The 27,269-nt window shown below is 40.4% G+C and overlaps 1 protein-coding gene across 8 annotated transcripts in view; it reads left to right on the top strand.

The window, feature by feature from the left end:
- The window catches only part of LOC135486179 (polypyrimidine tract-binding protein 3-like), a 165,256-nt gene that overhangs the window by 23,998 nt on the left and 113,989 nt on the right, over positions 1–27,269 (top strand). For 5 of the 8 annotated variants that reach the window (XM_064768778.1, XM_064768790.1, XM_064768776.1 and 2 more), the window contains one exon: positions 229–250. In XM_064768778.1, the coding sequence (XP_064624848.1) occupies positions 229–250 (22 nt within the window). Of the gene's footprint in view, positions 1–228; positions 251–4,124; positions 4,341–7,908; positions 7,932–16,155; positions 16,234–27,269 lie in introns of those variants that run through there. The other 3 variants (XM_064768775.1, XM_064768807.1, XM_064768796.1) reach the window with 3 other exon arrangements.

Genomic DNA, 27,269 nt, shown 5'->3' with positions numbered 1-27,269 from the left:
CTAACTCCAGCGCAGACGGGGACGTGGAAATCGTGTTCATGCTCAGGGTCTTAGAACAATAACATTACAATTAGCGACTTAACGAGAGATCTCCTTCCGTTTCCTCTGACACACCTCGTGCTCTGGGTGGAAAATTAGGACCCTTGAGAACGGGTCGCAGATCGGGATCGGATTATCGATGTATCTTGCAATGAATCCTACACCTCTTTCTCCTCCTGTGTTTTTCAGAGACGTTTCAGTAGGAATGAAGGTAAGTCATGTTGTTTTTCATTTATTTTATGTTAGATCTTTCACCCTTTAGGGGTTGATTGTCTTTTGGCCAGTATGGAAAACTTATCAAAGTGTGCTCCAAAGGAATTGCAGTCAAATGGTTCTCACATTCTAAGAGACCGTGTCCAAGCCATGCAAGGATAATGATGATGATGACCAAAACAGTGTGTAATTTAGTGTTGCTTCAAACTGATCACTTTTGTCTCAGTTGAAAATCTTTGTAAAGGTACATATTTGCCAAAAAAAACCTTTTCTAATGTTATATCTTCAAAGCATAACTCACGTGACAGATATTTTAGAAGCTATCTGCAGATTTCAGCACAAAGTGGCCTTTTCCGCTGTGGTGATCACAGCAATGGTTTCCGCCACAACCTCACGCAACATAGGACGGTTTCTACCCACGTCATTAAACAGACCGATCATCAAAGTGACATGCCTGCGCATCGCTAGTAAGGCACGTAGAGATGATCACTGTGGCTTTTAGCTCGCAGTTTATTCCACCACTAACGCTTTTCGGGATTACTTTTAGTAGGAATAATTAGTGTAATGTTCTCTTGCTTCTAGCAAAGTGTCTCCCCAACATGTTTTCTTGGACAACGCATGGTATTGTAACTTGAGGATGGCAGACAAGTAGAGAGCATGAAATACGTTGTGAGTGTGAGGGTTTCATGATGATAAAACCGAATAGAAAGTCATGAATGGGAAAAAGAAGGCCAATTTTTCCTTTGCAATGACCCGTCCATCAATCATAGTGTAACGTTTTCTGTCTACCTTCAGGTTACTATTGATTTCATATCAAACTAAATGTAAACTATGCAGCTGCTTGCTGTCGATCAACATTGGTTTCCCATTTAAAGGACATTGATTTATTCAAAGGACCGCAATGATGAATCGTTTTCAAGTGAACTGAAGATGTCCAAGTTGGTTGTAAATGTGATATTGATCACTACTCACTGATACACTGATTTCCTGAGAAGAGATTGCATTCAGTTGCAGTAGTCCGCTCTAGAAACACAGCACATCAAAGTATGTGTAGTTAATAGTTAGTTGTACTTTTGGCTAAATAAGTAAAGAAAAGAAATACAGCCTGCAACAATATCTTCTGTCCCCAGCAGATTGAAATTGACTATTTCAAAATTGAAGCATGTACATTGGGAGGAGTGACCTTGTGAATGACCTTGTTGAAGGTGAAGGTCAAGTTAGGTGGCAACCAAGTTCATATAAAACCTGTTTGTAGTTCAAATTTACTTCATGAAATCTCAACACAGTGGTGGGTCTAGTTTGCGCCGGATGAAAGATCGTGCTTTGCGTGATTGTAGAGTAGCTTTGATTAGTCCACCATGATATGTCCCGTCTCATGTTGCCTCATTCACCACCTATGATTTGCACATTGTCGCCTGAACAATTCAATCGAGCTTTGCCATAATATCACAGTATGTCGTGATAGACTGGGCAAGTCCGATCACAATGGACCTGTTGATGTCATTGTCAATGTTTGATAAACATGAATCATTATTGCTCTATTGGATTCCTAAAGATGCGTTCTGACAAAGATGTGTATTCACCAGTGGTGTTTCTCATGCACAATGTATGTTATATGTTGTATAAAGGTTTGTAATTTGACAAGAAAGGTCATCCCTGTTGGGTTTGACAGCAATAATTGCTTCCTGAAACCTTATTGTAGGTGTAATCTGGACACATTTCTGATAATAAAGATTAATGATAATGTTTCGTGCAGTCAAGCCAGGTGAGATTGGAAAGATATTGAACTATCAGAACATAGGAAGTTACAATCACTGTGCTTGTTCCCTAACCCAGAGCTCCAAGAAATCTGTTGCAACATTGACTTATAATGGCGCTCATCTCTTAAGCAGAATTGTCCATCCATGAATGATTTCAGAAGGAGAAGATTTCAGGACCAGAGAGATTAATAAGTTAGCACAATCCAGTTAAAATGTTAAAGGAAACAAGGAGTGTGTTCTTTCGAATCAATGAGAGTTGTTGGAATTGTTCCTGGATTGCTCAGTCAGTACTTGACAACTTCACCTGCCTACTTTGCTGTGGAGTGTGCACAGCTTCCCCACCTGACATCAACCTGTTCAGGTGCAAGCTACACCATCGACAGGTGCCCCCACTTAGACTCATCACTGTCTCGTAATTGACTCCTGCACCACTTTTCCAACACATTTCAACATAATCATTATTCGATGAGAACTCTTTACTTTTCACTCAGTTTCCTTGATGGATTAGGAATAGGTGCAAATATCAATATGTGCATCTTCTGAATCAAATCAAGCCTCATGAAATCTGCTTGGTGTTGACTTCTTGCCACAGTGAGAAAGCTGTTTTGGTGGATGTGTGGTCCAAGAGCAAGAGCCTGGTTTAGAGGTGGCCTCCAGTCTCCTCAGAGACTGGTAGTTGGCCATGACCCAGAAGGTTGTTATGCTTATAACTTAATTTTCAAGCACAGTGGGAGTCTTAGTTATTTGTCACATTCAGAATCAGCCTGGTATACACAGTTTGAGCTCCTGTAAATGTGCAATTTTTGTTGCTGCAAAGAGAAATAAAACGATCTCCATCGATCCCCTGTATGACTGCTAAAAAGCTACGACTGTGGACTCAAAGAAGATGCAACTATTGAAAAGATTTGTTGGTGTTAGCTCATCATTCAAAGATGAAAACTTCCATTTCCTGCCATGCTGTCATCCATATTGTCATCCCCTCTTCAAATAATTGCTGCGAATATAATGTTACCAATAGAAGTTTGAAGACAAGTAGAATAGTGTTCTATTTGTCTCTTAAATGAAGTTGACAGGTTGCCGAGATCTGTTCATTTCATTTGTAATTGGTTTGCAATACACTGATCTGAGATAAAGTCAGCCCAAGAATGAAAGGATGACATCCGAAATGTTCAGTTTAGACTGACAATGGGTTGGCAATGCCAGTTTGTCCGTTACTCATGAGGTCATGTTGCCAGCTTGTCAATTCTGTAGTTGAAAGCAGTCTTAGATCAGTGAAACTAGAGTAATTTCTCTCATGCTTCTTCCTGTCTTGTTACCAAAGGTATGACAATCTCCTTGTCACTTCGTGCTGTGTAATGATCATCAGTCAGTAAGATCTGCTACATTCGGCATGACAGAAGTATTTCGTAAATTTGTTGCCGATTGGCAATTCTCCACGTTGTCCTTTCAAGATCTTGATCTTGATCATGATGGTTTCTCCGCCTGACCAGGTATTTGTGTATAACGGCATTTGGAATACACAAAAAGATGAAAATTCCTAACTATACTACTCCTTGTCTGACTCTGCGTGTGGGACGTATTCACATGTTACTCTCAAATCACATTACAAAACGATAAGTGGATATGGATAAACCTTTTATATCTTACAAGCTTTTAAAGTTAAATGTATAGATTTCTCCTTACGGTGTCCTCAGCTAAGTGCATGCAGCTACTTCTCCACGATACCATCCTTGCCGCAGTATGAAAAATTATAAGATCTGGGCTCTCGGTGTCATTGCGTGGTAACCACAGGATACTATGACCACGTGGTGAAAACGAGAGGACCGAGAATAATACCAGGAACCCAGGGTCATCTTCGGGTGACATACCAACCTCTTGCAGCACACTCGAAGTTAACTACGTCTCCGCGTACACTCCACTCCTAATTGGCGTAATACTGAATGGGGCATCTTTTCCACATGGCGGACTATTTACATTCAACACAAGGACAACATGGGTAGACCTCTGTCTGCTTAGGAAAAATACTCATACGGAATTCAGCGTCTGACTCTACAGCGTGTCAATTCTGATCCGTGGAACAACTCTTGATAACATCATCACGTTATTGGATTCTTACTGTGCTTCACCATGGAGATGATGTTATCCCTTCCTCCTGGCTTTGCCCAGTACTATACCCCAATGAATATCGCCACCCCTGCAACATTGGCGCAAAATTTTCCTGGTTATGCGACTAATTTGAATTTGAGTCAGCAAAATTTTCCAATGAGTCCAACACTGGATCCGATGAGTTTAAGTCCGTCTTGGACAACCCAGGTTGCCGGAATTAAGGTAAGTCTGTTTCTCATGTTTGTTAGCTGTTGTAACTAGGCAACTGGTGGTAGCGCTATCGCCACGTTGTTATTAAAATGATGAAGTACGTCCACTCTGTTAGCCTTGGTGAGGCACATGTATCGTGCGTTTTGACATGAAAGGATCATAACAACCATAGCTGACATAGGTTACCTTCTTCATCAGTTCTTGTCCTTGCGTTTTTGTGGCAAACGGCTCTCATTGTACTCCTGAAGAAATGCAGTAATCATTTGGAGTTTTAAGTTAAAAGAGTGAATGAGGCAGTTTAAAAATGATGTCATGAAAGATATCAAAACGGGAAATGATCCACACACCTATTTAAAGTTTTTCCACACCTCCTGTCAATACCTCAAAGCTGTGTCAATGTCAAGTCTACCTCTCATCTTGATGTTATGACACCACCTCACTATAATTCCCTTTTATTTGCTGCTAAAATGATCACCTATCAAATCGATTTTTCAATGACATATTGATGTGGTTTTTCTTGATGTTCTTTGTGATGTTTGTCCTCTTGCGATATGGTACTCAGTGACATCTGAGTCACTTTATGTTCAATGACAGTTTGTTCAATAAGTGATGTGTAGTGTTAGTAAATAGAATTATCGACTTTCAAAGTGAGGTGGTCGCATTTGAAGAAAGAAGGTTGTGTCCATGGGAAATGGACTGCAACACAAATTTTGAGGCATGCAACAGCACCAGCTACAAACTAATGGAGGAAAAATCCAGCTGATCTTGGCTGTATATTGCACTCCTTTGGAAATTACACTAGACTGTTTCATGATAACAATGATGAACCAAAGTACATATCTGTATTCTAAATTATCTGATTTATCTGATGACCCTATAGCATGTTTCTCTCCATCCTTTAGCTGCAATGATTTTCACTTGATCAGATTTTGAAAAAGTGTCGTTAATATCTCCATTAGACATGTCAGCGGCCATTAAAATTTCATAAAGTCAGTGGTAAGTGGTGGGTTTTTATTGAGGATGTCGGTGCCCGCAACTTCCTCCACTGACAGCTGCGGACGTAATAGGCATCAATTATTCAAATAAGTTTCCATTCTGTGTTGCAGGGGTGAAAAAATCTTATTTGATGCATGGATATTGCTACACGAATTATTGGGTGCATGGCGATTTATTTGGAAATTCTACCCATTTGAAAAAAATGGCCCCAGACAATCCTGTATCCTGTTAAAATGGCTAATGTAGCAGCACCTCAGAGTCAAGAGGTCCAAGGATGAGCGATTTCCTGGTGCACACCACTTTCGTCTCAGGTACAGGAAGTGAGAGGGTCACTGATGCCGTCTTTTTCCCAACTTGTATGGTGGCTTTTGTCTTGTTACCACTGCTAAGCAAGTACTGGTATGAACTTTATATCAAAATTAATCCTGTGCCTATGAAAGCCCCTCAGTGTCACACTTTTGCCACTCTGGTGGAAACTGGCATTTGAATGTGTGCTCTTCAAAACATTGTCACTCCCATTCATATGGTCTCGTCTTATTCCTGATTACTGAAAAAAGTGTTTTGTCTTCTTATCTGTTCTGAGGCTAACAGAATTCATCATCGAATTTACAAATGGTCCAGCGGTGGTTAGATCTGTCATGTGGTGTCCTCTCCACCTCTTTCAGGATTGATCTATGGTGCTTGATACAAATGACTTCTTAATTTCTTTCTCTCAAAGTGTACCAATCGCTAGAAACTTGGCTAACAGCATGATTAATAGGTTGCTTAACCAAGGCAAGATACGATGAAAAAACAAGGAAAAGCATGCTCTTGGTATTACTGTCTTCTCTTTGCCATTCTTGGGTATGGCGGTTCTATATAATCAATCGTCATTATCATCATGAAGCTGAAGCCAGTGACAGCCAGCACAACATAGTGACAGCCAAAGTTTTGCTGGCAAGGCCATTCACTATATCTTGTTAATCGTTTTTTCTCCAGGTCAATTCTGTCTTCTCTTTCACATGAAAATGCAACTGGGTGATTTGCTTTCACTGTTGAAAAATCATTAGAATCGAAGGCAGACCTTGCTGGCACAATTAAACTAATCTCAAAATGCGTTATTTTTTTAATTTGAAGTTGAAAAAACATGACATGTGATTAGACTGTTCCTTGACATACATGTATTTTCATATTGAATTAGTTCCTATTGTCTTAAACGGTCCAGGTCTCCAAGGGTCCTAGCCCCATCTTGTTTTCTTTCTCAGGATTCTGCAAGCAAAACAGACCTCTACTTAAAACAAATAGAGCAAGAGTTATGAAGGTTATGTTTAGTGTTTAATGATAATATTGCTGGGTCAAATGTGATGATGAAGCTAATGGAAGTACTGGTTCACATGGTGGGGACAGCCTTGGTAATATTGTTAAGGTTTTATATTTCAGAGTACTTCTCCTATCCTGCCTTGTCTAATCACTATTGCTTAATACGTTGCATGTCAGTCCCTCACTTCGTCCTTAATAGTATTGATAATCATTACCACCCCCAAGTCCTATCCTTCCTCATCAATCCTCTCTGAATATATCTCTATATAACCAATCAATCAGTTCTAACCTTCAACCTTCCAGTGGTTTATCATGAGGTTTGTTCAGTCGGTTGTAAAAGATGATCTCTTGTTTTTATGCCTACAGGGAAGGGAGGAGTATTATTTGTTAGACAATTATACATACAGTTCATGATAATCAGTACAACACCAGTTTTATTGCTTTGCTACTTGTATTGTAGCCTCTCTCTATCTTCACTAAGGATTTATGCCTTGTTCATGAGAGCCTGTTAGCTTGTCTTAAGCATGTCGGAAAAATGATTTGGCATGAAGTGTTTCTGAAAGATATTCTTGATTACTCTCACTTAAAAAAGCAACATTCACAGAGAAAATCCTTAAAATCAGAACATATACTTTTAAAAGATTATATAGGAATTACATACATTTCAGAATAAAATTTATCCCTGAGCAGTAAGCATCTGAAATAAAAGCCAACACGACATAGTTTTGCAAAATCCAATTTATCTTCACCTGTCATTCCATCTACTTGATTTGTAGAACTTCGTTGGCCATTGATAATCTCATCGATCAATAAGAAGGTCTGGGTGAAAAAGCCATTAATCGATGATCGGAAGATACAAAACGGCTCCTTGCGGTACCAGTCCAGCCTCCCGTCACGATGTGGACGTGTATCTATACCAATATAATCAACGTACAAGTGTTGGGCGTGGATCAAAAAGGTACACACAGACAAGATGCCTTCGAGCTAGAATCGATCGCACTCAGCAGTGGCTGATTTAAGATTTCATCTTTGACTTGTATTAATTTGGTTTCTCCTGTTTTGTGTCTGTGGAGGGCGTACATTCCGGTAAACCTGTAAACAACGTTATAAGAACTTTTATGCTTTTTCACAAAAAGTTCATGTCATTGGAATGCGAGGCAAGATAGATTTCTGCTTTTCGATTTTGGATTTTTTCGGAATGGTTGATATAGCTCTGTGAAGCAAGTGGATAGCGCCTGTAAGCAGATTGTTTCGCAGTGTGATTGAGTGTGATCTGGATATTGTGGATTAATGGATGTACCGTTTAAGGTAGGTGTCACTTTCCTGATTAATGATGTTACCTAGTTAGGGCTAGATGTGGTATGTCACGAGAGAGGTCCAACCTTATCAACTGTCCCTTTCTAACCACTATTAAACAGTGACTGTGCTGTGCATTGATGTTTATTCATGTCATCAGTGGCTAGGTATTTTAGAAAATACTGACAATGAGAGATGGCATGTATGGCAAAGTTATTGCCAACGTCATTCCGCAAGTTAGTGTAAGTCGACACTGTGGTCAGTATTCTCTGTGGGCGTTAAGTCCATCATGAATCTGTGCATCCATTAATGATTCACCGTATGCTGGAAATGATGGCTTAATTACAGATCGGTCCATCTCATTTGGGAAATCAGTTGTAGAGCTTGGCAAGGCTTTTGGGCATGGATGTAAGATAGTATCGGAATTGCATTGGCATTACAAGGGAAAGTGTTAGTGTAACATCAAATGCCTCGTTTCTAAAAGATAACAGGAACCATTTGTATACCAAAGGAAACATGAATCGCTTTCTTCAGGGAGAGTCGAAAGCACCCAACAAACTCATCAAACCTGAAAAAGAAAAATGTATAACATTCCTTTATCCCCAATTTAAAACCAACTCGGAAACAGAAATTTTATTTCCACCTTTGAATCAAATGTTTGTAGAAGGACTCCATTCTATTCCTGTTTTACTGTTTCCACTTCCCAAAAACATCAAGAAGGAAGTGTTTCCTCCATTGGTATGGTTGGTAACTGTGCGGTGTATTTACATTTGATACTCGTTGGATGTGAAGGAGACTTGACCTAATGGTTTGGTCGGGTGGAATTCTGAAGGAGATGCATTGAGAATGTCAAGTTACACTCAAGTTAGGTTGGGTATAGAAATCTATGGCTGGTCAAAGTATTTGGGGGAAAAGCATATTATTTTTGAAATTGACAGCTCTAACCTTTAAGTATCAGGAAGAGTTTTTATACCACTTATGAAGATCATTCCAGACGGAGAGGGAAAGGGAGGGGCAAGGAGAAGTCTTGTTACACCTTGACTATAATCAGCATGTGACTGATGCAATTACGTAAATCTTGTCTAAAGAGCAAAGAATTAGTCCAATTTTACCCCTCATCTTTCAACTCAAGATTTTAAATAAATGATGTGCATCGAACCAAATTGCCTTGTTCCTCCAGAAATGAGAAATGTGTGTTCACCATGTCTGAACAACTGTGGCTGATACGCAAAAAGAATGATATAAATCAGTATCACCATATTGGCAGCCAAACCCACACTCCACCCATTACATGTATCATGTATTCTATTCCTTCACACAAGCTACTTGAAATCCTCCCCAACAATTCTGCAGGTAATGAGTGTCTGCCTCGAAGGAGTACCGTTAGCTGAAGTATTGGGTGTGGTCGTGTTCTCCAACGACCCGGAAGCTGGAGCTAATAGCCATCGTTGGAATGGCTTCAAGCATGCCTTTAGCTTTTATCCTCTCTGCTAATAAGTGGTTCGATACAGTTCAGGTTTACTAGACCGAACTGATTGCGATGTCTACTAGCTGCGTTTATAGCAGGTGCTTTCTTGTAAGTAAAGGAATGTTCATTCTTGATAGAAAGCTAATGAATGATAAGCATCGTGCGATTTTAAAAGGAATTTGTTCTGTAAGTTCATATGACTTATTTGATTATTTTCCTTAAAAAACAAGTTAAATTTTTTTCTCACTTTTTTTTCTCCTTTGCATATGTGACAAGCAACTACTGTTGCGAGATCAAGTCTCTCACATATTTCGAAAGAGAATATAAATGTACCGTATTATTTTTTTGCTGGGCGGGTCTCCCCTTAGCTACATACTCTAATCAAAGAAAACATGTCAGACTGATTTGCATGACTTTTTCCACAGTATCTCATGATCAGTGTGTGTAAGATTTGCCGCCATGTGGTTCCTGCCTTTGAAGTAACGCCGCCTTAGTCACAAGGATTCATTGCCATCGTTTCTGCTTGTAGTATTTGTGATGTCACGTACGCTATGAATACAAAGTAAGCAGTTTGTTATCATGCTTGTTGTTAGCTTGACTGTCTCCGCTTTAACACTTTCAGCACAGAATACACTGTTGGATCTTTGCTGCCGTGGAATATGTCTATGATGATTAGGTCTGGCCTCAATTTCTGAAGTATAAACCATCATCAGCATCTGGCCAATCCTCAGTTGAAGAAGTGCATGCATCGAACCGATTACCCATATTTTGGTCGTCGAAGAACAGGGTTTAGCTTGTTCTTAATGGGTATCTCCAGGTAAGAAATTGGTGCCAGAAGCCCCACGTATAGCAGTGCTTTTGATTTTGGTCCCTAGAGGCAGTCGGACAAACAAAATGGTATCAATAACTCAATTTCCCCCAAAATGTGGGTAACCAGGTTTTTGCACACACCCCTTCTCTTGCAATGAGATGTTATTATTGCGTGAGTTTGACACCTGGAGAGGATTACTAAAATGTTAAAACCGATGTCTAAAAAGATATTGATGTGAACAATTTATACAAAAGATAGGAGAGAACTGCTGATCTGACATAGATTGTATCATTCAAGACACCCATGGAGATATTTGATACTGCTATCTTTGATATCTTAGTCATGTTATTGTCACCCTGGAATTACCTATGCGAAGAGTGCTGACATCTGTAAAAATATGATGTGATATCAACAACCACATTCGACTGCAAAGCAACACAGACGCCGTATGCACACACTCAACATCCGCAGCACACAGCCCTAAAGATATTTGACAATATCCAGGATGTCTCAAATCATGTCCTTGCCCACCTGATTACGCACCTGATCCTAGTCTAACAGAATTAATCATTATGACACGTGCCTTTTACATCACTAATTCATGCCTGATTAAATGTTGTGATTCCATCATTCAGATTGCTCTCGGGTATTTTTTGCTGATAACTCAGCTTCATTGATATCCTTTGATTGATAATATCCTCTAAAAGCCATATCATATCAGAATGCAACATTTGGCTAATGTTAGTCATCATGTTTGCTTCTGTGAAAGCGTGTGTCGCATTTCCTATACAAATGTTGTGGAATGGTAACCAATAAAAAAACGTTTCTGATGGGTCAAAGCAATCGCCCACGAGGTAGAAAGTTGTCTGCAGGAAGAACAGGTTCCAAGGTGCCTATTAACCAAATCTCAAAATCCAGCAACTGCCATTATCAAATTTGTATACATAAACAGTTAGGTAACACAGATCTGCACACACCGCAATACACTTGAAGTTCACCTGAGGTAACTTAGCAGCAACAAGACTGATTTGAACCCACGATTCTTGGATTGTGAACCAGACATCTAACAAGTGCTCCACAGGGGCTTTCAAGTCAAATATGGCAAAAAAGAGAATTCCTACATTGTATTTTGCTGAATGACACTTGAACTAATGCATTCGGCCTGATAGAAGTATGTGACATTATTCAAACACATCACGTACAGGAAAATTTCAAACCGAGATATTTTTTAAGGCGATATGCAAAGGTATCATCAAGTAAATCAAGTGAAGCTCCTTGAGTCATCGCGTGACATTGCATGTCAGACGAGTCGAATCTATTCAGATATCAGTTATTTTGATGAAGGGGAATTTGAACATTTGAAAGTCATAACAGTACATTGAGTTGCAGTTTCGGTTGGGATTTTGGAAATTCGATCATATCTGATGGCAAGCATTTGCAACAGCCACTCCCTATTTCCCTTAATAGACCAAAAGCTATGGCGGTGAATCGTGTGAGTAGGCACATTTTCAGCCAATAGATGACCCAACATGAAGTCTTTCTTGCCAACCCTACCCCAGCAATTGAAGAGGACTCAAGTTGAGCCATACGCCCAGTTCCCAGGCATCTCTACGACATCGTCCTGGACAAGTGCTTCTACTTGCCATACTTCAGGCTAAGTGAAATGATATGCACAATGGGAGAAGAAATTTGGTATGCTCCGTTGAGAATAGAAATAACATACCAAAGAATCTACTCTTTTGTGAGTTACTTGAACAAGCATGTGTCTAACAAATGTAACCACAAATGAAATATTCTTTCCATTGCAGTGGATGCACTGTCACATGCAAGAGCAAACACGGAAGGAAACTAAGAAGAGTTGTCGACATCATTGTTTCTCAAGAGCAAAATCAGTGCAGTGTGAATTTCATCCTGCATTTTTTTGTTATGATGGACATGCATTCTGTCCTGGATGCTGCAGCATTCGAATGACTTCTGCCATTTTGTGTCAATCTGCTCAGCTGATTGTCTGTCATCTTCTAAACGTCAACCTTCTGCCTCTGGAACCAACTGTTTTGAAAGTACACCACATATGTCTCTGTTTCCACAAGACCGTACTCAGCCATGAAATTCACCTCCACATGATTACCCCGAGACAAGACAGGTCAGATGTCTAATTCACACTTGGTGAGATTTCTTGTCGTAATCATCTCGCTTTGTAAGATGTCACTCCACTGAACAAAGACAAGTTACAAGTACCGAAGGACATGTTAACTAATGAACACCTTGCTGCAGCTAATTAGCTTCCTATGTCACCCAAGGGTAATCCAACAGACCAACTAGCAATCTCCATCACAGAGGTCTGATTATGTTCGTTGTTGTTGGAGATTGATGTGGTCGCTCCACGGACCACTGCCGACAATCCCGCAGTAGGTCAAGGAATTTAGACATAATAAGCTTCATCCAAGCACCATATCTAACAAAATGCAATGTCAGTGATCAGTGAGAAGAGTAAAATGAAGACAAAAAATGGTTTCAAAATGAGTCAAGGCATCAGGTTGTGTCACTGATTACAGTGTTCTGATTCAATACTCCCGGGGCTCTGGTGAAAATGAAAAAACAAGGCCAACTATTTTTAGTCCAGATATCACTGTTTATGCATCCTTGGAGCATTCTGATACTTAAGTGATGAATCTGTATCACCAGGTCTGCGGTGAAACGAAAAAACGAGGCCAATTATTCATTGACTGATATCAGCAATACTGGGATCATAAAACCTCCGATGGACACCATATCATCCTGCTACTCAACCGTCTTCCAATTCCATCCCATTTATTTTTTTTGCCCCGACTCATTCATATTTGACAAGACGATCATATTGGACGGATCAGAGATGTAATTTCATGCCCGCAATAAATTTTTCAAACGTCTCGCATTGATTTCTTCTTGGGTGGTTTTAGTGAATCATTGACAATGTCTCAATGGCTTCATCATTTATTGACAGAGGTCTATTTGGACCAGGGTGATGGGGTCGATTGAGTGCCTGGGTCACTTTCTTGGCATCATGTTCACTGTTTGGAGCCAGTGAACACCACTGAAACACAAAGATGAAAACTGTAGTACCTGATTCTCTAAAGAGGAAATGATTACATAGTCAAAGAACTCTGCAAATCAATGCCAAGCAACATTAAACACTTTAAAGTACATCCGTTGCAACAATCGACAAACATTATACCCTCGTATCTCAGCACACCTTGATATCAGAAATCAATCGCGAAAAAAGTAGCCCAATGTGCCTTTATTCCTGCAACATCTGCTCTTCAGCGTGAAGAATGATTTGGTAATGATTTTCGGATCGCAGTATCTTGTCATCAGGATTTATTAATCAATCCCTGCATCCACTGCCATCAATTCTCACAGCTTGTTTAATCCGGTTGGTTGACTTTCTCCGCGTTAGATTCAATCTATCATCGATCCTTTGCATTGATGGATGATTTGAATTCGACCAATTACGGCACCTGGATCTTGGATGATTTGTGAGCGACTTCGATGTGGCGCTGCTGTCCAGGGTTCATTGTTGAGGTATTGGGTGGTCTAGCAGTAAAGAGTTTAATCATTTGAGACAGATGGACAATCGAAAGACTGGTATGCATTTTCAATGATGTCCATTTCCACTCTTCTTCTTATCAAGACAGTTTGTCCATTTGAAAAGTAAATTTTTAAAAGTGCATGGAGGTTTCTTGCAGGATGTAGGACTTACCATTCTTGTGAAAGGCCAGACTGCAGCATCACACTCTGTAGAAATACTGCACTGTTGTGACGATTGAACTTCCACATGGCAAATGCAGCAAAGAATCCTGGATGTCCATAAGACATGACATGGTGAATCAACTTGGAGTTCTGATTTTTCAGAGTTGGGAGTTGGGTGCAGTGTAGTGCAGTGCTGAGGTTGAGGCTTGTCCAAGACGGCCGTGTCCCAGCTGTATTGCATGCTCAACTCAAGAATCGATTGGGAAACCATGTGGTGCTGTCCTTGTGTGTCCCTAAGGAGCACAAGTCTGACCATCCCCATCCCAGTGAGTAAACTGCAACTTCGTTTTGGCTGATCACATTCCCTACCTTCTCAGGACAGTGCCTTCAAATCCTTCGAGGCTTCTTATAGATTTTGCTCCTTGGTGGGTTATCCCTCTGGATTACCTGACCATCTTCTGTAACCCTATCATACACTTGTCTTGCTGAACGAGTCGATGATATCAATAGCCACAAACATTACTGCTGACCGTTGACTAATCCGGTTGCTGGAAAATATGTCGCATAAAAGGAAGCCTAATTTGATAAGGATTGCCATACCCTGATGGATCGACCAAGTCACGACCACAATTGACACAAAATGAATTTCTTCTGTCCTCGGTGTTGCCTGGGCAAGCTCGTATTGATCCAGTCTATAGGTTTCTGATAAGATGCAATCCGATCAGCCACCTAAAGCTCTTGATATGACATTATGGATATACATGGCAGGTCAAATGAAGGGGCGGTGCCTATGACTGTCATGCTAGGGTTTCAGAACAGATGCAAGCACTTCATATGACATTATGGATACGTGGCTGGTCAAATCATGTGTGGTGTCGGAAGGCTATAAAGGTGCAGTAGGGGTAGGGGTGCAGGTCTGTCTCAAGCTCTATTGATCGCTCCATGTTGATCAGCAAACATGTAGAAGAGGGGTGATTCTTTAGGGTTGAAGGGGGAAGGGCTGTCTTCAGCTGTGTCGTGTGTTGTTGATTCAACTTCTTGCAGTAGGGAAGCACAAACACTGCCAAAGGGCAAACTACAGCACCATTATTTGAATTTTATACTGCACATTTCCCATCAATGCTTCCTCTGGCTTGTATAGCTTAAGGAGCAGCCTTGCAATGTCGAAAAAACATGACAAGATTCATATTTCCTGTCATTTCTCTAATTTGTATTCCACAGGAGAATTATTCGCATGCAATTCAGATGTTCCTCTTGTTTCATATCCGGCATTGATTAATACCTTGACTACGCAGTGTGGTGCGTCTTCATCTAAAGCATCAATCAAGTCTTGGGGTTCATGGTATTGGCGATAGACAAGTGCAATCCACTCCATGGTGTGGTACTCAGTCTTTCACACCACTCGGTTCAATTTTCATAATGTGCTTTCCCACTCGTGCAGAAATTCGTGATACGTCTCAATTCTTTCTAACTGAGTATAAGGTGTGGTTATTGACACTCCTCTCTTTCCTTAGCTTTGGCTTTTGATTTGATGGTGTTGGATATAGCGGCATTCTATCATGTTTGTCGCATGGCGTGCCACTTTTGATGTTTGATACTTTCAATAAAGTCATATATTTTCAGTCCATTAAGGACTTTAAATCAATGCGCATGCATGAATCAGTTCATATGAGTTCTTATTCATGCGTTTGCATAACTGGATAGAAAAATTGGAAATATGGTTCTCTCTTCTTCCGATTGTGGTGCTAACTGCAACTCTTTAGAGGAGGATTCTACAATGCATTATATACCATAGTTTGGTACCTCCCTATTTCAAACACTCATCACACCATGCAGGCACTCTAAACCTCTCTCATATATCTTTACAAACTCCAGAACATGAGAATATAAAAGCGATGTTTATAACTTAATTATTCAGTCCATGTCGTGATCACGCTTGAGTACCCAAGAAAGCATTGTCAAATCATCCGCACTTACTTTCCCAGATATCCTTTTAATGGCCTGAAATCGAGTCCCACGAGACAATAGACACCACTTTTATACCTTCTCATCCCCACCACTCATTCATCTCGATATAATAGACCCCTGTGCTGTCTATTTACAATTAGCTTGTAGTTATTTGTTTACTGGGACTAGTAGGCCATATTTGAGATGTGAGACACGCAAATATTTTTGATTATATTGGCATTCCATAACGATTCTCTGCTGCGACTATCTGGATGTTATTTAACATGAATCCTTATATTTCTTCTGATATCTTGGGTGAATACGGATCCAAAATGTTGGCAATAAACTTCCCATTAAAGGTGAGTGGTTGAATTATCATAATCTCGTTTAGTTCAAGTTGATTTATCAATGCTTGGCTCTAAGGCACTGGGGAGACCTGACTAATATCTCAATGATGGTGACTTCTGATGGTCTGTAAGTTTACGATCAGGGTGCTGTATGAATGCAAAAGGCAAAGAGAATGATACCTCTACGTTTGCTTCTCTTGTCATTTCACCAATCAATCCTCAAGCATGAAGGAAAGATCTTTCATGCTAACAAATTCTTCTGCGGGATAATTTCCTAGGACTGATGTCACACCTTATAACATTATAGCTTGGGAACATAGCTCAAGGGCCTTACCTCCCAAAGGCTGGGGAAAGGAAGTGTTGCTGAAGGGAGGGGTTGAACTCAGCAATACTTGGCAATGTGGAGTGAAGTTGATTGGCAGATTGCCTGAGCGGCAATGTCTTGCATGCCATACACGGGAATGATATCAAATAGAGTTGGATCTGACATCTATAGTCATTCAATCTGGACTACTCATACTAAATCACGTTCTGATGTTTGTGGAGAACACGCAATCTCGACAAAAAACGGTTGTTGGTTCCCGGCCGTTAAACCAGCCGGCAGCAGTGGTTGTGTTGTTAAAAGTGACACAAGGTGGTGGCGGCGGTGGTACTATAGTTTGATAAAATGAAACCAGGTGGTACCAGTGGTGTTTCCCTGAAAGGATGCGAGGCTACATCAGGGGGCTAACACCAGGGATGGAGTCCTGTTCCAACAACTTATGCTAGGTGGAAGCAGCAGTTTTGTCCGGAACGCTGTCAAAGTTTAAGTTTGCTGGCAGGGCATCATTAGGTCTCAGATGAGGTTGACGAGTTTGAAATTATTATTACCAGATGACAGCATATGTCACGTAGCGTCCTTGTCATTATCGTCAGTTATCCTGACCATATAGTCATATGCAATTATATGTTACAGTGACATTCAAAATTTGGAGCGGGTGATTTCCGAAGTAAAGAAAAAATGAAAATCGCCACCATGCTTTAAATACATGATTGAGCATATGCTTTCTTCAAAGCAGTATTATCATGGAAATTCTTGGCGCAAATTGGAGTGTGTCAGTGCACAACTCAAAGTGAAAAGATCTTCTTCCATGCCACATTGTACGTCATTCACAACCTGAGCAGGCTAATCCCAATAGCTGCTACTGTCCTACATTTTGTTCGTGACTGGTAAACACATTATGGAGCAACTGTGACATACAATTGTAACTGAGCTGTATTCCATCATATTACTCTTGTCACCGGGGCCCCCAGACCACATCCCCACTGTCAACGCCATTAGCTGAACTTCCGTCCTTCAACATTGACACCAGATAGTGTAATAATCAAGCGTCATCTCATCGGTTGAAAGATCAGTATTCTTCCTGCCTCCCTCATGGTTGAAGGGGCCCGATATCAGATGCTCGGCAATCTCAACACGCTTGGCCATTTTCTCTATGCACACATAATCATTTCTGGCCTCCATTTGACATGTAACTTCATACACGTCTTGTAAGAGCCAGCTCCCCGTCGGGCACGTTATATCAGCCGAATGACTTGAATACACAATCTAACATCTGTATCGTTAGCTGCTGTTAGTGTCGTCCCTTGTGCTTTGATGATATTTGAGGTGATCGCAGATTTATCACTGAAGGGTTGCAAGGCTCCTCTTAATGATTCTCAACGCGAGCAAATTCGTGGCTGCACCGGTAGGTTTCTTGAATAATTGGCCAAGTGTGCATAAAAAAGGGAGAGAATTAAGTGGGTGGGTGTGCTATTCAGAGTGAGCAGAGGTGCTTTGCCTCAGTTGCAGTACCACCGAAATCTGTGGAAAGAGTGATGACTGTAAAAAACTTTGCTCTGCTCATTTAACCAAATCCTTGTGCATCAAAAAAGATACTGGGCTTGTGCAGAAAGATGCTAAGCAAAGGGTTCTTTCAACTGAGCGTGGTTGATATGTTTAGCATGAATAGGAGAACTCAAAGTCTTGTGCTGATATCGACTCTTACTTATTTGGAGAAGGAAATAATAAGCTTTCAAGCTTCCCAAGGCTACAGAGTTACTTTCATTACTTACAGCTCTTTTGAATCGTGGGGAGGTCGTCAAGACTCAAATGTACTCATACAACCTAAATCAACTTCATAAAGAAAACTATGCCATGAATGTTGAAGTGGAGATTTCTGTCACACTGAAAGCATCTGTTTCTATGTGAAGTATGGCTCTTGACCACTTTATGTTGGGGACAGCTTCTGTGAGGCTCTTCAGTTCATATGGTGAAAGCCTCTTGGCAATCCTCACTTTTATAAACTGATAGAAATAAAGGAGGCTACAGAACTGGCAACAACATGCTTGTATTCTTCAGTTCAGCATGATATCTCGTTCCCTGTGTCGAAGATTCACATGTCATTGTTGAAGTTCCAATAAAAAGGGACACTGTTTACCGTACTGTTGTAACTTTGTTCTACCTGAGGTAAACGTCATTGTTTTAGTCCAACAAAAACCAGCACCATCTCCCATATGACTTTCTCTTGCTTGAGGCACAGTTCTTTTTGTTTTCGCTGCAACAAAAACAGGCACCAGATAGCATAGTGTTGGGACTTTCCTCTTACCTCAGGTACCCGCGTGTGCGTACAGAGACTAGAAATTTCACACCAAACTTTCATGGAGTCCTTTTCGAGAGTTCTGGCCTACGACCTAAAAGTACAAAAGAAATAGAAGAAATCTCCATTACAAAGCCTTTGTGACGAGTGATCGGCTCTAGAGAAAGAAACCGATAGTATTGTGCAAGAGGAACAGAAACTCATGTCCATGTTACTTGTGTTACAAAGGCCAAGATCTCATCCCAGGAAGTATCACCTCTGACATTTTCCCACTCCTGGCAAGGATTAGCATGCCAAAGAACCATGTTCCAGAAGTTCCGGAGTAGAGTGGTAAACACTGGCACACCCGAGGGGTTGGTTTCTCTTATTATAGTTGTTTTCCGCCTTTTTCACTAGTTTTCCAATAACTGAAGATTATTCCGATTCCATTGGTTATCTCTATATCAGCTTCTTTTCTACTTTGAATGTTTGGTTTATGGACTTGATACCACGCTGGTGGTCACTGGTTCTCACATCAAGACTGCTAGGACAGAAAATGCGGACCGAAACTCCCTGGGGAGTATCACATGTCCAAGTTGCGTCTATTCAGCACTCGAGACAAATAATCATATTTTGCCAGCTACCATTTAATCCTGGGTGTAGAGAAGCAAGTAGGGTCAAGTGCCTTGCTCAAGACACACAGATGAAACAGTTCACTTTCTGGCGCTCTTAATTCATTCACTGCTTTAGATTCCATTTTCTTGCAATCCTGCTGACAGAAGCAGCTAACTATCAAAGTTCCATGCCATATTTCAATTTGAATCATTGAACTTAGAAAATTTCACAAACTTAGAAAATTTCACAAACCTGATGTTATCTTGATATTCTTATCATTATTTCCTATGAGCAAGTGAAGCCCACTTTTATACCATCTCTTCTTTTCATAAATGTACATCAGAGCCGAAACAGATATCTGTTTCTGCTCAGAGGTATGACAATTAAGAGAAATTTTGATACCGCAATGTATCGGAGAAATCGTATGATAGCAATTTGTGGTCCGTCAGAGCGCTCATATTCTGACATTTTTATTGCCAGTGCCTGAAGCCAGTCATAGTCTTAATGTACATCTCCCCAGTTACAGCAGCATACTTCAGAAACACAGATAGGAACATTTTGACTACTGATATCAAGAAAAAGTCCAAATGTATATGACATTTTTCCGATATATTTTTCGCACAGGAATCACGTTTACAGCTGTACACCGATTTTTTCTGATATTGACTGGCGTATGATATGTAAACATGTCACCTGATCATGGCTTTTACTTGCTTTTATCCGACGCGGCATTCTATTGGCTATTGTTCTTGATTGTTTCTGCAGCGGAGTTTTGAAATGCCACATTTGCTGTGCCTACAGGGTTTGCGGTTGAACGAGGCTTAGTATGCCGAAAAGAATTTCATATTACATTGGCTGTATCTTCACACAGTAACTTGTGCATCAGTGTACATGTATTGCACCCATCTTGATCTGAAACGGCAGAATGTTTTGCTTTTCCAATGGAAAAGAAACATGGTTGATTGCACCGCCCTGGGTTCTATACGTTTCTGACTTGATTAAAAGTACGGCAATGACAATAGGAATGTTAGGGCGGAAAGAAATAATGTCTTCGTAAGTCAGTATGAAGAGATAGAGAAATATCCAACTTTTACATCACCTTGGGCATGACATTTTGAAAGGTATACTGTTCCGTTTAATGTGTCAGAAAAAAGCTATTCAGCAATTAATATACCATAGGGCAACTGAGTTCTGGATGAAAGATATGGCTACACCATGGTATTCTTCTGCCTGATAGACATTCAAGACAAAAGTCTAGAAATATATGATGGAAGTTATTTTTTAATCCAAATGAGATGAGTCTATTGCTGTTGGAAACTGACGGTGGAAAGATATGTTAAAGATGGGAAAAAGTTAATGTTCCTTGAGTGAGGGGGCACATAAAGTTGATAGAAATTAACACAACGGTTGGAAAGAATGTTTTATTTCAATACTGAAACGTTGAACAAACTTTATCGGCTTGAATAGATCTTGGCTACATTGAACTAAACCTCTGAATTACACATCAAAAATACCATTCTATCTCCAAACTTTACAAAATATAATGATTTGATGATGTTTATACCACGCTGAATAATATTCTGTTTTTCATACTAGATCTGAACCCACTTGTTTTCTCTGGGTCTTACCGAGGTCCGCGTGGAGTCAAATAGAACCATTCAATTAACGAAGTACTCTCATCAAATACAACATTTGTGGATGAACTTTATAGGTTACTTGACATTAAAATGTTGTTCAATGACCACATTACCTTCATCAAATACTATTCCGTTCTGCAGACTAAACCTGACCCCATTTGTTTTCCTCTGGGCGTTACCTAGGTCAGCTTGGAGTCAGAATCATTCAGTTAACAAACTACTTTCATCAATACTACATTTGTTGATTAAACTTTACATGTTTTAATGTTGTTCAATTACCACATTGCTTTCCTCAAATACTATTTTCAATATTCAAACTAAACCTGACCTGTTTGTTTTCCTCTGGGTGTAGTCTGGGTGTGTCTAGATTCATCCATCAATCATTTCAGGCGATTTATGATTGCTGTGTCAATGCTCCTCAGAGCAGACTGTGTGTTTTCAATCATACGATAGTAAACAAAAACCCACTATCAATAAACGTGAATAATTCATGATGAAAGATCGATGCCGTCGGGATTGAAAATTACACGATCAGTTCACTGTGGTTCTTGGGTTGCTTTACTGGTGCAGAGGCAATTTGTGATGTGAAAGAACAGGGCTGTAGCTTTTATGGGGTGCCGCAAAGCTCCCTCGGACATCATTGAGAAACATGCTTAGCATGATTGCTTGCCCGTGTACAAAACTAGCTATTTTCTTTTCCCTTTACCTAGTGTTGTATTATTATTAGTGTATCATGAAGCTGCTTTATTTGTGTAAAAAGACGTTCACTAATGCCAGAAACACCATATCCCAGATCAATTCTCGGCACGGAAGCTGAAAAATGCCCCAATTTCCATCCTTGGTTTACTGGTTAATTATCTCAATTCCTGCTGCCAATAAAAATCTACCGGTTGCAGCGTAAAACCATAATAATTGAACAACTCTTGTCTTTCTTATCAAATCCATTTCCTCGTGCCCACAGGCCGCACAAGATATTGTCATTTGAGCGAGATTGATTTAAGAAGCGGTAGACAAACATTGCCTTCTGTTCGTGCCAATTACAAAATCGTAAACGCAGACCATTGGAAGGACATGTTCAGTTCTGAGTCACGTCCCCCAGCGCACACACCAATATTTGCCTCTTGATTTGAATGGAAATCTTTGGGGTTTGGATCAAGAAAACACATTTCACTGTGAGTGGCCTTCTTGGAAGGAAACTGCCATGAATTGTGTGTATATAAACTTAATCAACGTCATGATGCACTGATTTTCTTAATGCATCTTGACACCTCTCTGGCGTGTGTATTTGCATAGAGGCCTCCCGTTGCAGTTAACGTTTATTTACTTATGGACCTGCTACAACACCTTTGAGAGTACTGTGAAGGTACCATGTTACAGTCAAGAAATACATCTCAAAATAAACGTGATTCTGCACCACCCTGTCCGCTGCTCTACTAAGGAAGCTAAAGTCTGCAGTGTTCTTCAAGTCTGGATTGTAACCTCCCCCTCCACCTCGTACAAAATGTCTTCTCAGTTTAGTTGGTGCCTTTTGAAGTCCGCCCCTGGGAATGTTATCTACATTGTATCTTAGATCAGGTTGTCTTTGCAGTATCCAAATCAATCTTGTCCCCTGGTATGACCATCTACACTACTCTAGCCAGTTAGGTCAACCAATTCCGGGACCTGGGGTGAGCTTGCCTACCATGTCGACAATATGTCAAACACAGTTTGATTTGATTGTTCATTATTCTTAGCCTATTGTTCTATTACCTGTCAAAACCACCAGGGATTATCACCGGTGACAGATGACTCACTGATTGGGTCTGGAAAAAATAGGGGTTGATTAAGTTACACTAGTCTCCTGTATCAGTCTTGGGTAAGCGTTGGTTAATTGGTTGTGGTGCTTTCAGTATCGTATCGTCTGTAAAACCCTGGTTCTGCACTGGGTTAAATGAGTAGAGTTTTAAAAGTTGCTGAAAGCTTATTGCCTGAATTTCCGAGGCCATGCTGTCAGTCGGTCCACTGGTGCCTTTGAGCCCCCCTGTTAGCAGGTTTTTTTTCTAATGACCATCATTTCCATATCACTAAAACTGTAAATTGAATGAATACCAAATACTATTCCTGAAAGACAGTACCCTGGATGGTCAATCTAATGATGCTTGATAGGTCCCACTCCATACCGGGACCAAAAACTAAAAACTTTCTAAATATCTGTTAAAAGTGTCAATATGTCATTCTATCAGCGTAGCCATTTGCTTGGTGTTTCCCATCCAAACCCAATCATCCAATATGCCTGGCAAATTTGGCTCCATTTCGTTCCTCAATGGTATAGTCCACATCATTTATCTCTTGGCGATGGCTGCATTATCAAATGAAAACCAAGCTAATGAAAACTACATTTAAGTCTATTGCATTATGATGATGAATTGCTTGTGTTTATTCACTTATGAACATTAAAACCCATTTGCTAATTGCTCACATTTAGAACCGTGTACATTGCCGCCAAATTACATCATTCAGAATCAATATGCGATGTTTTAAAACGTCGACTCTAGACTGTCAAAACATGTTGCGTCAAATCATAACTTTGGCGGAAGCACATTTTTTTCCCGCTCCGGCATGGAGAAAGTTTGAATGTTGTTATATGACAGTTGCATGATTCCCGATTGACAGCTCCCATGATGGCACTGACAAAATACATTCTGACGTGCATGTATCTTTATTTTGACATGTACTGTGGCGAAAGCTTTCCTTTTTAGCTCACCTCTTAGCTCATATATCCTCCGGGTTTTTGATTTGACCTCCTTTTCAAGGTCACAGAGGTCAAATGGTGTAAATTAGCCGTTAGGATGTAACAATGGCACGTTTCTAAACTGCAATGACTATTGATACCAAATTTGGTACACATTTACCCCTTAGTCAGGTGATCTCAGGGACCAAAGTTTGGTCCAATATGATTCACCACTTGACCACCAGGGGGCAAAATCCAAAAACCTTAAAAATGTGATTATTCCTTAACTTCTTGCCCGATTGCCACCGATTTGATATCATGGGTACATCTAACCACCATACAGTATATGTCACACAGGTTTTTAATTTGACCTTCTTGTCAAGGTCACAGAGGTCAAATGGCGTAAATTCGCCGTCAGGCCGTAACTATGGCATGTTTCTTAACTGCAATGACTATTGATCACAAATTAAGTACACATGTACCCCTTGGTCAGGTGATCTCAGGTACCGAAGTTTGGTGCGATCTGATTTGCCGTTTGGCCTCCAGGGAGGGGGCCAAATCCTAAATTCTTCAAAATGCCATTATTCCTAGTAATGACTTGCCCGATTGGCACCAATTTTATATCATAGGTACATCTAATTCTAACATCCATTCAATGTGTCACCCGGGTCTTCTTTGATTTGACCTACTTTTCAAGGTCACAGAGGTCGAATGTACTGTAAATTGGCCATTCTGGGGAAATTGTAATTGCTTGGACCTACATCAAACCTAACACTACATGACACAAGACCATGCTCTTTATCCATCTTTCCTCCACATGAGGTGAGCACAATGGCCCTGGCCATTTCATGATGAATTACCGGTTAGCTTATTATGAGGTTTTGGTTTCGTCCTTTCATGTAATTGATGTGTGTGCTTCCTGTTTCATGGAAAACATTGACGCGACAAATTCAGGCAAGAGCTTTTGGCGATATCTGATAAAGTAATCAATATTTGACATCATTTGATCACCGAGTCCATTCATTCACCAAAAGTAATGTCGCCGCAATCCAGTGCCACTGGACAACATTCATACTTCCGGTTCATATCAAAATATTGTCGATTCCACGTAAAATAAATTGGTGTTTAACTGCGTCCATGCGTTACCATAGTTACCCGATGATTGTGTATTTTGTGATGTTTGTAGTAATGGGCCAGTGTTTACTTGGTCATAATGGCATATTCCATGAGTTTGCCTAACCATGGTTCACCATACAGCCGCATTTTGACTCGAGATTCTACCAGTTGCGGGATTGATTAGTCAATATCAGAATGCCTCAAGTGCCACAACATCCCATAACATTCAGCTGGGCAATTCACCGCTGAATGACTTCTGGCTTTATGTTTCATGATAGGTGACGCGGTGCAAATTTATACTGAAATTATTTGAAATTCACATCAGATTTTCCCAGAAATGAGCCCTTGAAGAACAGCTGATGACAACTTAAACCATAACTACATGAAAATTGAAAAGACTTTTCTTGACTTTATGTCCCCATTTGCTAACGTCCTTTGGCAAGTTCTTTGAATTGTCCTGTTGCATGAATAAAACCTGGCAAGAACCACATGGCAGACGAGTTTGCGTCTTGTCACATTGGGATATTCCAAGGAAAATGCCAGTTCGATTGGGTTGAAACCTTACGTCAGTGATATACAGAGCCCGACTCAGTGCCTATTTGAAAAGCACGTCGTGATCTCATGAAGAGAACCGAAACGTCAATACACTCTCACTGAAAGACAGACAGCTTATACGCCATTGTAACCTTTAGAGCACCTGAAAGCTTTGCCTCCTTTAGTCATTCTTACCGGTTCCGGGGCTGTCTTCTGAGAAATCACAGGAACTATTAATACTCACACTGAAGTCGGTAGGGGTGATCAAGGGAGAAACACTCGATGAGACGATGGAAAGGTTGGGATAGGCTCTCAGGAGATTTGAGTATACTCTGTTGGCAGGGCACCCTCTCCAAGAACGCTGTTTTTCATTCCAAATTTTTCAATCCCATTTAAATAGACCTATTTATTCAGGACACCTGACTATAGGGACATCAGTTTCCAGTTCCAAGGGTGACCCTGATAGAGAGATTCTGCTGCGGATGCAAACATCCTCAGATTTCATTATTGACTTCGTGGAGTTGCGCTGGTTGCAGGGATCAGATTTGTAGCCGCCTTTCATGCCTTGTTCTCAATACAAGAGGTACCTTTAGTGTAGTCTGGGATCAGATCCCTAGAATATGGAGTGATCAAGTCTTGGCGTGTCTCAAATTTCTCATTTACAGTGGCCAATATTCAGTTCAGTATACCATGTTTTATCAGTTGTTAAGGTTGTTTGTCCTCTTCAGTGAATTCAATGACTTCGAAAATTAACAATCACTGGCGTTTCGTAGAAATAATTGAGAATCTGATGGCCAGTTCTTTCAAACAAAATTGAAAATTCATTATTCTTAACCATCCTACCCATCTATTTGTCACCAAAGACACTTCCGTATCCGATATCTGTTCCAAATCAATGGATCAACATTTAAACATATTCAAATCTTCATTTGCCTCTCGCTAGTCCTCACTCCTTGTTCATGACTTCCCTTTCCTGTTGCTCTCGTGTATTCATTGCAAATTCAAGCGATTCCTGAAATAACTAACTTCGCATCCTTACCATGTATTTTCTACTCGCTGTCAATTTAATATGCGCTTACCATTTACGGATTATTTTACGATGATTTAACAAGGAGATTGATAGGAACTATTTTAAAGTACGCTGTTAGAGGAAATAAGAGAGGTTCTGAGATCAAAGTGGTGTAACAGCAAAATTATGTGAGTGGCATCAAAGAATTAGGATGATGGCCTCTTTAGCTTGAAGTGATTTAGCTGTGATTGTTATGACATAGAGGATTCTTTCAGGTGCAGGGATTGTTTTAGATTGGACCTTTGAGAGTAAAGACGACCCCGGTTGTTCAAAACGAATTTTGGCAATGGCGTTTACTTTAGTTGCCATTATCTCCGTCAGTTAAGCCCATAGACTAAAAGCCGCATTAAGTTTAAGTTAATGCCAGCATTAATGACAAAACTTGCTTTGAACAACTGGGCCCAGCAAGATATGTTCTGCCTATGTCTCCCTGGGTCTTCTTACGATTGTCATCACCACGTCCCGAACCGTGTCCAGCCTTGACACGCTCCTTAAAGAAGGTATACAAAACAAGAGGAGTCAAGTTGGCTTGTGATTTGCCGTTTGTGCATGTACAGTGTTGGTTGTTATGACAGAGTTACCAATGCAGATTTTACACATTGGTGATGAGGACGTCATCGGTAAACAGTAATGTTGGGTAGAAACTTGAGATTCTTCGATTCTGCTGATGAAAAGGGCACCCGACCCTCATGAGAAGTCTCTCCAGTAAGTAGGACTACATCTAACCTGCTCTGTGGAAAGACCAATCTGTTCTAAGGCGTGATTGAGTA

Source organism: Lineus longissimus, chromosome 4 (genome assembly GCF_910592395.1).
Source record: "Lineus longissimus chromosome 4, tnLinLong1.2, whole genome shotgun sequence".
NCBI classification, from domain to species: Eukaryota; Metazoa; Nemertea; class Pilidiophora; order Heteronemertea; family Lineidae; genus Lineus; species Lineus longissimus.
This window is presented reverse-complemented; position numbering and strand designations above follow the sequence as displayed.